The 13,895-nt window shown below is 49.3% G+C and overlaps 1 protein-coding gene across 1 annotated transcript in view; it reads right to left on the bottom strand.

The window, feature by feature from the left end:
- Positions 1–13,895, bottom strand: part of KSR2 (kinase suppressor of ras 2) — a 410,482-nt gene that overhangs the window by 311,834 nt on the left and 84,753 nt on the right. Inside the window, 2 exon segments of the mRNA XM_029922908.1 lie at positions 6,732–6,882; positions 11,044–11,184. Of these exon segments, the coding sequence (XP_029778768.1) occupies positions 6,732–6,882; positions 11,044–11,184 (292 nt within the window).

Below are 13,895 nucleotides of genomic sequence, written 5' to 3'. Positions count from 1 at the left end.
TGGTGGTGGTGGTGGTGGTGGTGATGGTGATGGTAATCGTGGTGGTGGTGATGGTGATGATGATGATGATGGTAATCGTGGTGGTGGTGATGGTGGTGGTGATGGTAGTGGTGGTGATGGTGGTGGTGATGGTAATTGTGGTGGTGGTGATGATGATGATAATCGTGGTGGTGATGGTGGTGGTGATGGTGATGCTAATCGTGGTGGTGATGGTGGTGGTGGTGGTGATGGTGATGGTAATCATGGTGGTGGTGGCGGTAATGATGGTAATTGTGGCGGTGGTGGTGATGGCGGTGGTTAAGGTTGGTGGTGATACTGGCGGTGATGTGATGATGGTGAGGATGTTGGTGTTGATGACAGTGATGATGGTGATAGTGATGGTGCTGGTGGTGATGATGATGATGTAATGATATTGGTGATGATGATGGTGCTGATGATGGTGGAAATGCAGTACAGATGGTGGTGATGGTGGTTGTGGGATGGGGGTGAGGCGATGGTAATGATGACAATGACAGTAACGGTGACAACAAGACTTATCATGTATCTAATCCAAGCCAGGCCCTGTGCTCCGCCTGTATCACCTCACATAATCCTACCAAGAACCCACGGGTGAAAATGACCATCATCTTAATCCTTGTACTGAGGAAACTAAGCTCAGAATCGTGAGACGCCAGACTCGAGGTCACACAGCTGACAGGCGGCAGACCCGGGGTTTGGTGGAACCCAAGTCTGTCTGATTCCAGACTCCAGACTGCGAGCAGCCACTGAAGGACTGAGAAGGGGAAGCGGGAAGGAGAACCGAAGAGGAAGGAGGCCTGCCCTGACCAGCTGGTTAGTGGGACAACCTGCCCCCTTCCCGTTCCCGGAGGGCACGCCCCCCCCCCACATCTTCTTCCCTGACAGCACTCCTCCTAACAGACTTTGAATGTACTTGCTCATTACGATTACAACGTGTCATCTGTCCCCCCGACGGCACATAAACCCCTTGAGGACAGACACAAAGCGTGCACTTTCAGAGATCAGAACAGTGCCTGACATACTGCAGGCATCCCCAAATACATTTTGTTGAATGAATGCATGAATGTTTTTTTGGTTTGTTTGTTTGTTTCAGGCCACATCCGCTATGACAAGAACTTATAAACAGAACAGTTGGGTATTCTTCGGTTTCAGGCTCAGGCTGATCTAAGAAGCTCAGAGATGGGAAGAAGGGTTAATTTTTTCCTAACTTTGGGGCTTCTTGGACACTGGGAAATAAAGATATCCCCAAAACCCAAGGAGGAAACTAAGATAAGAGTCCCAAATTTAAAATAAAGGCATAAAGCTTGTCTCCATGTGCTCCCATGAGCTCCTCAATATGACCTGCATCCCTCCAGTCATTTAGCGAACATGCGTCGAATCACCGCTACACGCTGGAACTTAAAATATCTGCTTTCATCGCTGTGAAGGACACCAGCCTTCTGGCTGAGAGCTGGGGCTAGAAAGGCGAATAAATACAGTAGGACGCTTAAGTCTAAGAGTCTGGTGGGAAAGACACTAGTCTGCCCCCTAGTTTGGGATATATTTTTGGGTAAAGTGAAGGGCAGGAAATGATGGAACCATCCAGCTCCCAAGATCATTAGCCGTTTCTAAGGAACTGATGATCATTTTTGAGAGAAGAGTTATTTAAAAGAACCGACGGAGGATGGCTCACTGCTTCCCCCTGGTGGAGATCAGAAGCAAGCACACCAAGCGGCTTTCTGGATCTTCCCTCAACAGGGCAATCTGAACGAGGAGCAAGGTTTCAAAGTAGTGTCCCAGCCCGAGGGAAGAGCACAGTCAGATGAGGAAGGGAGGCAAGGAAATGACAATCACTGTAAATTACAGTCAAGTGGTGACAGAAGTATTTATTCATTCATCCACTCATTCATTCATCCATTCATTCATTCATCCATTCATTCATTCAACAAAGCGCAGAGGCTTTGAAGCAGGATTCGGGTCTGAGGATGAGCAGGGATTAACTAGAGGACTAAGAGAAAGGGAACTCCAGGCAGTGATGTGAAATCCATGCTGGATCTGGGAAACTCTAAGTAACTAGTAGATTTATCCACTATATTTAAGGTTTGGGGGGGCGGGGACGTGAATGGCGGAGCTCCAAAGAGAAGCCAAGTCCTGAGCTTGCTCTGTAATCCATGCAACAGGCCATGTACTGTAAACCACCAGTGATTTGTATGGGCTTCATGTGGGGAAAGGTATATTAATTCAGAAATATTTACTAAGTCCCTACAGTGTGCCAGATGGAACACGATCCCTGCACTCCGGAGGGGAGATAGGCATCTGGGGCACCTCAGTTGAGCGTCCGACTTCAGCTCAGGTCGTGATCTCACCGTTCATGAGTTCAAGCCCTACCTCAAGCTCGCTGCTGTCAGCCTGTCAGCACAGAGCCCACTTTGGATTCTCTGTCCCCCTCTCTCTGCCCCTCCCCCCCCTGCACTGGCTCAAAAATAAACAAACATTTTTTTAATTAAAAAATTAGGGGCACCTGGGTGGCTCAGTCGGTTAAGGGACCGACTTCGGCTCAGGTCATGATCTCACAGTCTGTGAGTTCAAGCCCCGCATCAGGCTCTGTGCTGGCAGCTCAGAGCCTGGAGCCTGCTTCCGATTCTGTGTCTCCCTCTGTCTGCCACTCCCCTCCTTGTGCTCTGTCTCTCTCTTTCTCTCTCAAAAATAAAATTAAAAAATAAAAAATAAATCTCCCTCCCCCGCAAAAGGTTAAAATTTAAATTAAAATCTGACAAGTGTCCCTTTTGTTTACAGGAGGAACAGAAATAAAGTATGACACTAAGGAAGTTTGGAGCTGAGTGTGGAGACAAAACAGAGGTAGGGGTTCCCAGAAAAATAAAGATGAGATCCCGCTTTCTTAGCATCAGAAGAGCCATGTTAGGACCCCAGCCACTTTGTGATCGATGCCTGACCCGCACCTCTTCACACAAGCACGTTTCTTTGCAAAACTCCCTGGTATATGTTAACATTGCAGAAAAACAGACCTCAGTAGTTAATGATTTTAAGGAAACAAAAGCATGTAAAAAACAAACAGCCACTCCCAAGCCAGGACCTAGTCCAGCCGCTGCAGAGGCAATAAATCAGTGGTAAAACTCCCAGCACTGTTTTGAGTAAAAACTGACCTAGCGCCCACTCTTGTGTTGTTTTTGCAGGATTCAAGCCCCTCTGAGCACGCAGACGCTGCCCAAGCCGGAGCCAGAGCACTGAGGACGCCGACCCGGGCTGGCCCCGTGACGTCCATCAACCAGGACCTGGGCTCCAGCACCTTAGGACGACTTTTGCCCCAATTCTAGACTGAAGCGTCCTTTGCCAAGCTCCTCCACGAATACGCATGCGCCTGTAGCTTCAAACCCCGGCCCCCGTGTTTCGCTGCTGGGAGAGGCCATGCTTCAAGGGCTCCCCTTACTTGTGACAAGTAATAAAGGGTTCTTCACGCACCCCGTGCGCACTGAGTTGAGCTCCTCCCCATGCTGACCTCGTACTAAGTGCAGTAGGATTTGGGCACACGCAGCACTCAGCCACTGCTGTCAAGGTCCCAGTGGCCTTAGGGCAGGACACTGTAGATGGAGTCTCAGCTGCCTGGGAAGCGTGGGTAGAGGCGTGAGGATGGAGGGAGCAGAACCTGCTACCCCAAAATAGGTCTCTTTGGCATCAGGGTGATTTTATGCTGATTATTTTAATGTTTCTATTTATTTTTGATAGAGAGATCACGAGCATGAATGCAGGAGGGGCAGAGAGAGAGGGAGACACAATCTGAAGACAGGCTCCAGGCTCTGAGCTGTCAGCCCAGAGCTCGACGCGGGGCTCGAACTCATGGACCGTGAGCTCATGACCTGAGCTGAAGTCAGCCGCTTAACCAACTGAGCCCCCCAGCTGCCCCTCGACTGATTATTTTTAAGAAACAGCAGACACAGGCGAAGCTCTGAAAATGGATTAGAAGTTGCACTTTTGTAAAAGACACCGACATTGAGGAGGGAAACCTCCACAGCTCAGTATCAGCAAGGTGACGCTAAATCTCTAGAAACTTCTATCAGTGGAGACTTCTGCACAACCACCTTACCCTTGTTAATTGTATCTTTCCTGCCATGTCCCATCACTGCCTCCCCCACCTCCGTCTCTGCCCCTCTTTTGTCTTTAGCTAGGGATGTGGTTTAGCTAGAGATCGGCCACCCTGAGGAGTTACTCAGTGTCCCTGGAGCTCTCCCTTGCCTCCAGAACTTCTGTTAATCTGTCTTCTATTATATTGGCCATTCAGCCAAGTACCCAGAAGGGTAGAGGGAAATTTTGTTCTTCCCCACAAGGAGTAAAGAGACTGGTGTTTTCCACACCATGGCTCCCAACCCATAAGTGAGGTGTGACCTGAAAGTGGGGGGTCATTACCAGTATTGGTATTGACCAGTATTGCCATTACCAGTGATACAGAATAAAATAGCACAGAAGATAAAATACTGAGTTTCACGGTAATTCTTCATTCCAGGAGACTCATTTCAGTTACGTACCTGTGTGGGTACACCCCGTGTGAGTGTGTGCAGAGTTGCAATGCAAATCTGATTCATTCCTGTGTATCTTTTTTATTACTGTTATTTTATTTTTTGAGGGAGAGTGTGAGCAAGGGAGCGTCAGAGATAGAGGGAGACACAGAATAAGAAGCAGAACCCAGGCTCTGAACTAGCTGTCAGCACAGAGCCTGACGTGGGGCTCGAACCCGCGAACTGTGAGATCATGACTTGAGCCAATGCCGGACGCTTAACCAACTGAGCCACCCAGGCGCCCCTATTATTGTTATTTTAGAGAGAGAGAATCTTAAGCCGGCTCCATGCTCAGCGCAGAGCCAGATGCGGGGCTTGATCCTGCAACTCCAGGACTCATGACTTGAGCCAAAATCAAGAGGTGGAGGCTCAACTAACTGAGCCCCCGCCTCCATGTGCCTCATTTCTGTGTGTCTTGATCAGATCAGAGGCCCTCTCAAGGTGTCACCCAGCCCAGGATGTCACAAAGGCTGAGTGCCCGGCCCACGGAGGGTTAACATAAACACCTCAGCCCAGAGCTGGAGGCCAGCTCCTCTTATAAACGTCTCCAAACCCGGTAGCGTAACTCTATGAGAAGACGCGAACTGAAATCTGAAAAGCAATTAGGAACTTAACTTCCATCCTCACTCTCAGGCCTTGTAGGGGGCAGGCGAGGAGGATGGGGGAGGGGCATAAATTGAGACAAACTTTCTGGAAAGCTACGTGGCAGTGTTCACCAGACTATCTGGGCACATTTTTGTTCGTCATGGCCGGGACGGGGGTGAGAGAGGGTGCTCCTGGTGTCTAGTCAGTAGAGGTCAGGGATGCTACCATATCTTTCAATGACAGGACAGCCCGCAACTCAGGGTCCCTTTGATTAGCTTTGATAAGGATCTGCTAGGAAGACTACAGAAGAGCATGCATGGGGTCTGGGCCAGTAACCTGGGTCAAATAAGTTCTCTTTCATTCACTGCTGTACCCCGGCCCCGCTGGACACAGGAGTCAGTAAACACGCGTTGAATGTTCCATTTGAATCCAGCAAAGGTTGATCTGTGGATAAGCATCTGCCTGACCGGCCCGGAGTAAAGCTCTACAGTGACACCTTGTGGCGAAAATGGAAACAAGCATGCAGAGGGACCAATGACCCTTTGGCTGGTGTGTGCAGAGCTGACCCCTTCGGATCAAAGGCCCCAGAATTTGTGGGGGAATCGTGAATTAGGGAGAAGCAGGCAGCCTCAAGAGGGTGATACGTCATGTACTGCTAGTAAAGGCAAACAGGGGTCTGCGCGATTATGGGGAAGGATTGAAGAAGATGTTAAGAAAGAAAAAAAAACCACGCCCAAAGTGGAGTCATTCGCCCCCCCTCCCCAGATAGCAAACCCAGACTTAATTAGTTTTAACCCCTCCTGGAACAATCTTCCTTTTTGTTTTGTTAAGGACGCCCTTGCCCCTCCCTCCTGCGTATAAAACCCTTCCCCCTCCCCCACCTGGTACAGCTTCTCTACCTGCTGGAAGGGATGCTGCCTGATTCGTAACTGATGTCTGGTTGAATTCTGTTTAACAATTTGGACCCCAAACTGATGAAACAAGTCACAGAAGTTATTTCATGAGGTTGAAAAAAAAACCCAGCTTTTCAAATGTGTACAGATAATCCTAATCCTATGGTTTAAAAATAGTTACGCACAAACCCACTTGTCTGGAAGGATTACACCAAAAACGTCACCAAAATGACAACAGTAGGTTCCCTAGAAGGAGGGCTTGGGGTGGTCATTTTCTTTTTTGTCTTTCTGACTTCTGTTTTGTTTTACAATAAATGTATATTGTTTGAGAAGAAGGAGGAAGAGGAAGAGGGAGAGGAGGAAGAAGAAAGATGGACGTGGACCCCAAAAATAAGGGCATTTAAGAACGTCTCCGATAAAAAGACTCTGATCGCCTATGCACGCTCTCTATTTCCATATCTGGGCCCTTAGGATCCAGACCCAAATGCTCTCTGGCCTCAGCTCTTCCTTGAGCAGGAGTTTCCAAGAGCTGACCCCACCACTGCCCCTCTTTCCTCTGCCCGGAGTGGCGTTTACCATCCGAAGCTGACTCTGTCTCATTGTGGCCTGCAGAGCGGGCACAGGAAGCTGGAGGAACCGAGGTAGAGGTGCTGGGGACGCGTCTCCATCCCCGGGGCCTGCTCACCTGACATGTGGACGTTGCGGAGGCAGGAGAGGGAGGCATTGAGGCGGGCACACTCCTCCCGGTTGGCTCCGTATTTCTCCACGGTCTCACACACCTGCTCATCTGTCATCTCCAAGAGGTCCTCCAGACTCAGCTGGCCGGGGGTGATTTCCTACAGGAGGGAAGAAAGGAGCTGGGTGAACAGCCCTCAAAGCACCCAGAGGGAAGGGGAAGGGGGCTGAGCCTCTGTGCTGCCCTCTAGCGGTACCCAGCGGAACACCCGGCCCTTGCGAGGGTTGGGTCTCGGACTCCTGGGTCAAACAGGCCTCGGTTTGAATCTCAGCTTTTTTTTTTTTAATGTTTTATTTATTTTTGAGAGAGAGAGAGAGAGAGAGAGAGACAGCTTGAGCAGGGGAGGTTCAGAGAGAGGGGGAGACACTGAATCCAAGACAGCTTTGCCACTCATTACCCCCGGCAAGTCACCTTGTACAATCAGTGTCTTAATCGCATATACTTTGTAAAGTCGCACCTATCCTTAGCACACAGCTGGCGCTAGTTAATTATCTGTCCCCCTGTGGGGCAGGGCTCCACTGTCCTTGTCTCTGGATGGCCCTCTGTGTCTCCTGCTCAGCTTGGCATGTCCCCAGTACAGGGTGAACTTGGAGCAGAGCAAACTGGCTATAGCCCGAGTCTCTTGATGGCTATTTTCCAGTCACACATTCTAGAATCTAGATTGGGACTTTGGGAACCCTAAGGGGCAGTAAGCTGGAACACTGTGGGAAGCTCAGTGCTGGAAATGACATTGGACTGGTGTCTGAGCCCCACTGGGCATGACTTTGCATTCTAAGACAAGATGGTAAGGTTGGGGTAGCGAACGGGGCGGGGACAGGCATACCTCTGGAGAGATCAGCTGGGAACAGAACCGTCAGGATTGCCAGCTATAAATGCCTTGGGCAAGTGGTCCTTCCCACTCCCCCCTTCCTCAAAATGATGTGTCCCTGGAGACACCATAATATAGATATACCTTTACATTTGTCAAACTTTGATATTTATGCATCTTTATGATTTGTGCATATTTATGCATCGACATCTATACATGAGTACCAAATAGGGAGCCTTCATTTTATACCAGTTAATGGAATCCAATGTTTTTACATATATTATTATTTAAATATGAATTTTCAATACCTAAAGATGGAGATTCTAGGACAATACTGTGGAATACTTCTGCCCTCTTGTGGCTATGTTTGTGTATTACAACAAAATCAGATACCTACGCCCTCCACACACAGGCGCACACACACCCCCAATGCACACACATAAACTGGCCAGAAGGGGGAAAACTGCATTAGCAAAAAAATTCTTCCCCCCCCCCCAAGAAAAAACAGGCAGGGTAAAAGCCATGAAGCCCAGTCAGTGCCTTTCCAATGGATTAGGGCAAGGAACAGGAGAGAATAATCCAGCTCCCGCACTGCACATGAACCCCACTTTAAGAAAAGTGACAAGGGTCTGAAGGTACAAAGCAAATCATATTTAGAAGAACCCATTCTCAACATTAAAGAACTTTCTTCGCTGCAGGATTCACTTGTGCACTTTAATCTTCTAATTTACCCCCCAGATACCAGAATTTCACTGAAATTTGGGGTCACAAAAAAATCACAAAAGTAATAATGACATCAAAAATGGATAAAGCCTTAACAAACCCAGACTAAAAGAATAGATGCACTTCCGTCTGATAAAATAATCATCACAAATGAAAATGAAGTAGACGGAGCACTGTTTTAAGTGCCTTTCTTGGATTTTCTTTGAATGTCACAAAGACCACATTAAGTCCTTTCATCATCACCGTCCGTCTGGCATTAGGATGCTAAATTCAGAGAGGTCTGTCCACTTGCCCAGGGTCACACAGGAAGGAAGTGTGAACTCCGGCAGTCACTCGGGAGCCTTTTTCATACTGCTGGTTCCTCCTCAGAAAGGGGACCTTGGAGGACTCACACAGGAGCTGCAGACAGACAGCTGGGACCCCAGCTCCCTGCCCACCCCCTGCTGAGTGGCCCGGGGCTCAGCACTGGAACAGAGTAACCCCTGCAGGCCAGATAAATGTACCTGAGCAGCACGGCCTACCAGCCGGAGCCTGTAAGAGCCACAGGGCGGCAGAATTCGGTTCAGGGCCACTAGACGGGAATTTCGTTCAGTGTCTTCAGCAATTCGGATTTTTCAAGAGAAGTCAGAGATCTGGGTTTTGTTTATGCAAACTCTTTAGCTTTTAAATATTGGCTCAAACATTTTTGTGAGAACGCTACATCAGATAAACAGAGACTGGATCACATACAAGGTATCGCTTGAGGGCCGCCAGTTTTCAACCCTGGCCGAGAAGACTGTGTCTCTGTATTGATCCCACTGGATAAATCCATGGTCCCTAAGCCTCCCCAACGTGGACTGGCCCGTGCAAATAAGAGGTACTGTCTGGGGGGCCCGGGGGGCGCAGGCTGTTAAGTGTCCGACTCTTGGTTTCTCTGGAGTCATGACCTCACGGCTTCATGGGTTTGAGCCCCGCCTCCGGCTCTGTGCTGCCAGCATAGAACCTGCTTGGCTCTCTCTCCCCTTCTCTCCCTCTCTCCACCCCTCCCCCTACTTGTGCTGTCTTCTCTCTCTCAAAATAAATAAATCAGGGTGCCTGGGTGGCTCAGTCAGTTAAGCATCCGACTTCAGCTCAGGTCATGATCTCACGGTTTGTGGGTTCGAGCCCCGCGTTGGGCTCTGTACTGACGGCTCAGAGCCTGGAGCCTGTCTTCAGATTCTGTGTCTCCCTCTCTCTCTGACCCTCCCCTGCTCATGCTGTCTCTCTCTCTCAGAAATAAATAAAAAAACATTAAAATATTTTAAATAAATAAATAAACTTAAATAAAATAAGATGTACTGTCTGTAGTTATATATGACCTGTCATTTCAAGAATATTCACAGGAAACCTCCATCCTGGAAATGAAATAACATAGAGCCACACACCACCAAGTGTCCACGCATGAGATGGGGGCAGGGGTGGAGGAACGTGGGGTCCTCTGTCTCGCTCAGGATCTGGTGGGTTCAGGTCAGGTGAGCTGACATAGAGGTCAAGGTCTGAAAAAAACTTCAGACAAGAAGGGTGCACCGTGAGGAATGGCATTCGGTCCTGCAGGTGTGGGGGGCACCCTTCTGTTTTAATGCTTCTTCTTTTTTGAGAGGGGGAGGGGCAGAGAGGGGGACCGAGGATCTAGGCTGGCTCTGAGCCGACAGCAGCGAGCATGACGCGAGGCTTGACCTCGGGAACCATGAGATCATGAGGAGCCCGAGTCGGAAGCTTAACCGACTGAGCCACCCCGGTGCCCTGGCACCCTCTCTTCTACCAGCTCAGAGAGTCCCCGCCCAGCGGGAAAGGGAGAGAAAGCACAGGGCCTCCCCCTGCCCCCCAAGCCGCGAGCTGTGGTCTCCTGATGGCCCCATCCAGTCACCAGCAAGGGAAGCCACTTCAACTCTGAGACTAAGATTCCAGATCTGCACAATTCGGATAATCGTCCCCACCTCAAAAGGTCATTGTGAGGGTGTAAATAGCCTCCACCGTTGAGATCCTGGGTGTAAAACCCTTAGGACAACGCTCGGCCCCATTTAGTCAATGAACCTGAGTGGGTTTCATTGGGACGGGATAGACCGTTTACTGGAAACAGCCATGAGCTGAGATCTAAGAGGGTAGGAAAAATCTCCCTATCCTTGAGATTTTTCAGGACCTGGCCACTCCTGTTACTTCCAAAGTTTTCAATAATAATAAGCTAATACTTACTGAATGCTATTAGGTGCCGGATGGTGAGTTTAACATTTTATGTGGATCATCTCATTTTATCGTATGAGCTCCTTCAGAAGAGGAGACGGTCATGACCCCACTTAGCAGATGAGAAAACTAAGGCCCTCAGACTGTGGTGTCCAATATGGTGGCCACTGGCCACAGTGATTAACATTAAATACAATTAAAATCTGTGTTCGCTAATCACAGTTCAGGTGCTCGAGGCTGCATCCGTGGTGGCCACTGCGTCGGACAGCCGAGGCATAAAATACTTCCATCACAGCAGACGGCTCTGCGGGGCAGCACGGGTCTACAAGGGAACGGGATTTGGCCAGGGTGGCTGAGCTCATGAGGGCGGCAGGAGCAGCCGGCTGAATGGAGGACCACACTCAACCCGTCTAGACAGCATCGAAGATCCTCTGTGCCTTCACCCAACACATATTTACTGAGCACCTGCTATGTGCCAGGCACACACTGCACTCCCAGGGGCAGGGGACGGAGGGGGCGGGGTCTGGTCACCTCTAGGACTTCCTTGCGCACATCGACGATCCGGAACCAGTGCCGCAGCTGGGGGAAGCCGTCCAGCTCTGCGTTGCGTTCCTGCAGGGCCACCTTCTTCTTGCAGGACAGCTGTCGGCTGAAGTACTTCACCAGCTTGCTCTGCGGAGACACGGGGAGAGCAGAGGACACGACTCAGAGGCGCCGCCGCGGGAGAGGCAGCAAGGATGTCCCCGCTGCCTCCGCCGCGCCCGGACCCCGTCCCACTCCTGTTTTTTTAAGTTTATTTATTTTGAGAGAAGAAGAAGAGGGGGTAGGGGCAGAGAGAGAGGGAGACACAGAATCTGAAGCAGGCACCAGGCTCTGAGCTGTCAGCACAGAGCCCGATATGGGGCTCGAACCCAAGAACCGCGAGATCATGACCTGAGCCACCACGGTCAGACGCTTAACTGACTGAGCCCCCCAGGCGCTCCTACATATCTTTATACCTGCACACTCCCTCTGGGAGGATTCCTAATATTCTAGGGAAGAGGAGAGTGAGGGGTGGGAAAGAGGGGTGGGAGGAACAGTTTTTGTTTTGTTTTGTTTTGTTTATTTCTAAATGAAGTATAGCCAACATACAATACTGGATTAGTTCCAAGTGTACAACATAGTGATTCGACAATTCTGTATATTACGCAGTGCTCACTACCGTAAGTGGGGAAGGGCAGTCACATCCATCACCATACGACGTGACTACAATATCATTGACTATGTTCCCAATGCTGTGCTTTTCAGGGGATTAAGAGGTAGAAACTTCCAGTTATACAGAAAATAAGTCATGGACATGAAAAGTACAGCAGAGGAACGTTTCACTTAAACCCTCTCATACTATGTGAATCTTAATTCACATGCGAATATTCCCAAATTCACAAAATCCTTTAGAATGACATGGATGTGAACCCACACTTTTAGGGAGATGCCCTGACATAAGAGAGGAAAACGAGTTACATAAAAACTAACAACATTGGGGCGCCTGGGTGGCTCAGTCGGTTAAGCCTCCGGCTTCGGCTCAGGTCAGATCTCATGTCCGTGGGTTCGAGCCCCGCGTCGGGCTCTGTGCTGACAGCTAGCTCAGAGCCTGGAGCCTGCTTCCGATTCTGTATCTCCCTCTCTCTGACTCTGACCCTTTCATGCTCTGTCTCTCTCTGTATCAAAAATAAATAAAAAACATTAAAAAAAATTCTGTATAAAAAAAAAAAACTAACAACATTAACAAAAGACACACCCCTGACTGCTAACGTGGGACAGGAGACTCTGGAAGGGGTGAGGAAAAATGGTTGAATGTAAGTATACTTTTGCTTGGTTTCAGTCTTTACCCAAAGCATACTGTCATTGTCCTCATTTAAAATATATTTAGGGACTCCCGGGCGGCTCCATCAGTTAAGCGTCTGACTCTTGATGTCAGGTCATGATCTCATGGTTGAGGAGATAGAGCCCCGCATCTCTCTCTCCCTCTCTCTCTTTCTTCCCTTCCCCTGCATGTGAGCACATGTGCTCTCTCTCTCAAAATAAATATGTAAAAATAAAATAATTTAATAAAGATCATTAAGTGAAACAAAAATAAAACCCTTAAGTGGGTAAATGCCTTTGCTATTTCAAAGCAGTGGAAACCGACATTTATCAAGAAGGCAATCCTGGAATTCTCAGACCACAAGATTCGGAGCAGGGGTGACGGTAGTGGGCATCGGTGCTAATGCTCAGCTAGTCTGCGCTCCCCTTTTGCTGAAAGGATGATTCCAGCTTCCTTTGGGGACCCTTCTTTCTTGGGATCCCAGTCCATATGGTTCTGGTAACACTGGATTCACCCACCCCCATCACCGGAGGGGCGGGGTGGGTACACGACACAGGCCTGGCCGCAGCATTTGGGTCAAGGAGAACAGGTGAGCCAGAGGGCACACTCCCCAGGAACCCCTCCCAAGTGCTCAGCACGCAGCCCCCACTTCCCTTTACAGTTGGTGGGGGAGGGATACCCTGAGAGCCAGAAGGTGCCCAGGGACACCCCTGCCGCCCTACGGGAGAGGCTTCCTGAGACGGAAGCCCATTGGAAGAAACCAGAAAACTAATTTTTGAAAAGAATTTTTTATTTATTTTTGGGAGAGAGTGCAAGCTGGGGAGGGGTAGAGAGAAGGGGACAGAGACTCTGATGTGGGTTCTGCCCTGACAGGCTGGCAGCAGAGAGCCCGATGTGGGGCTACAACTCACGAACCATGAGATCATGGCTGGAGCCGAAGTCCGATGCGCAACTGAGCCACCCAGGTGGCCCCAGAAAACTCACTCTCAAGTTAATAGTAACTCTATTCATCTTACTAATAAAATGAAAGTTGCCGTTCTTCTTGATAAGCCTATGTTCCATGGCAATCGTGGCACAAAATTATATTCAGTTAACGTATCAATGTTCCAATTCTCATTTGAAATCTCAATCTAGAGTTTTGGGGGTTTTTTACGTTTATTTATTTATTTTGAGAAAGCAAGTGTGCACACAAGTGGGGGGTGGGGGCAGAGAGAGAGAGAGTGAGAGAGAATCCCAAGCAGGCTCCACACTTGTCAGCACAGAGCTAAAGGTGGTGCTAAATCTCATGAACCATGAGATAGATAATGACCTGAGTCGAAAGAAATCAAGAGTCAGACATTTGGAGCGCCTGGGTGGCTCAGTTGGTTAAGCGCCCAGCTTCCGGCTTTGGCTCAGGTCATGATCTCACAGTTCGTGGGTTTGAGCCCCACGTCGGGCTCTGTGCTGACAGCTCAGAGCCTGGAGCCTGCTTCTGATTCTGTGTCTCCCTCTCTCTCTGACCTCCCCTGCTCACACTGTCTCTGTCTCTCAAAAATAAATA

Source organism: Suricata suricatta, chromosome 14 (genome assembly GCF_006229205.1).
Source record: "Suricata suricatta isolate VVHF042 chromosome 14, meerkat_22Aug2017_6uvM2_HiC, whole genome shotgun sequence".
Taxonomy (NCBI): domain Eukaryota; kingdom Metazoa; phylum Chordata; class Mammalia; order Carnivora; family Herpestidae; genus Suricata; species Suricata suricatta.
The sequence above is the reverse complement of the archived record's forward strand: the minus strand, read 5'-3'. Positions and strand labels throughout refer to the sequence as shown.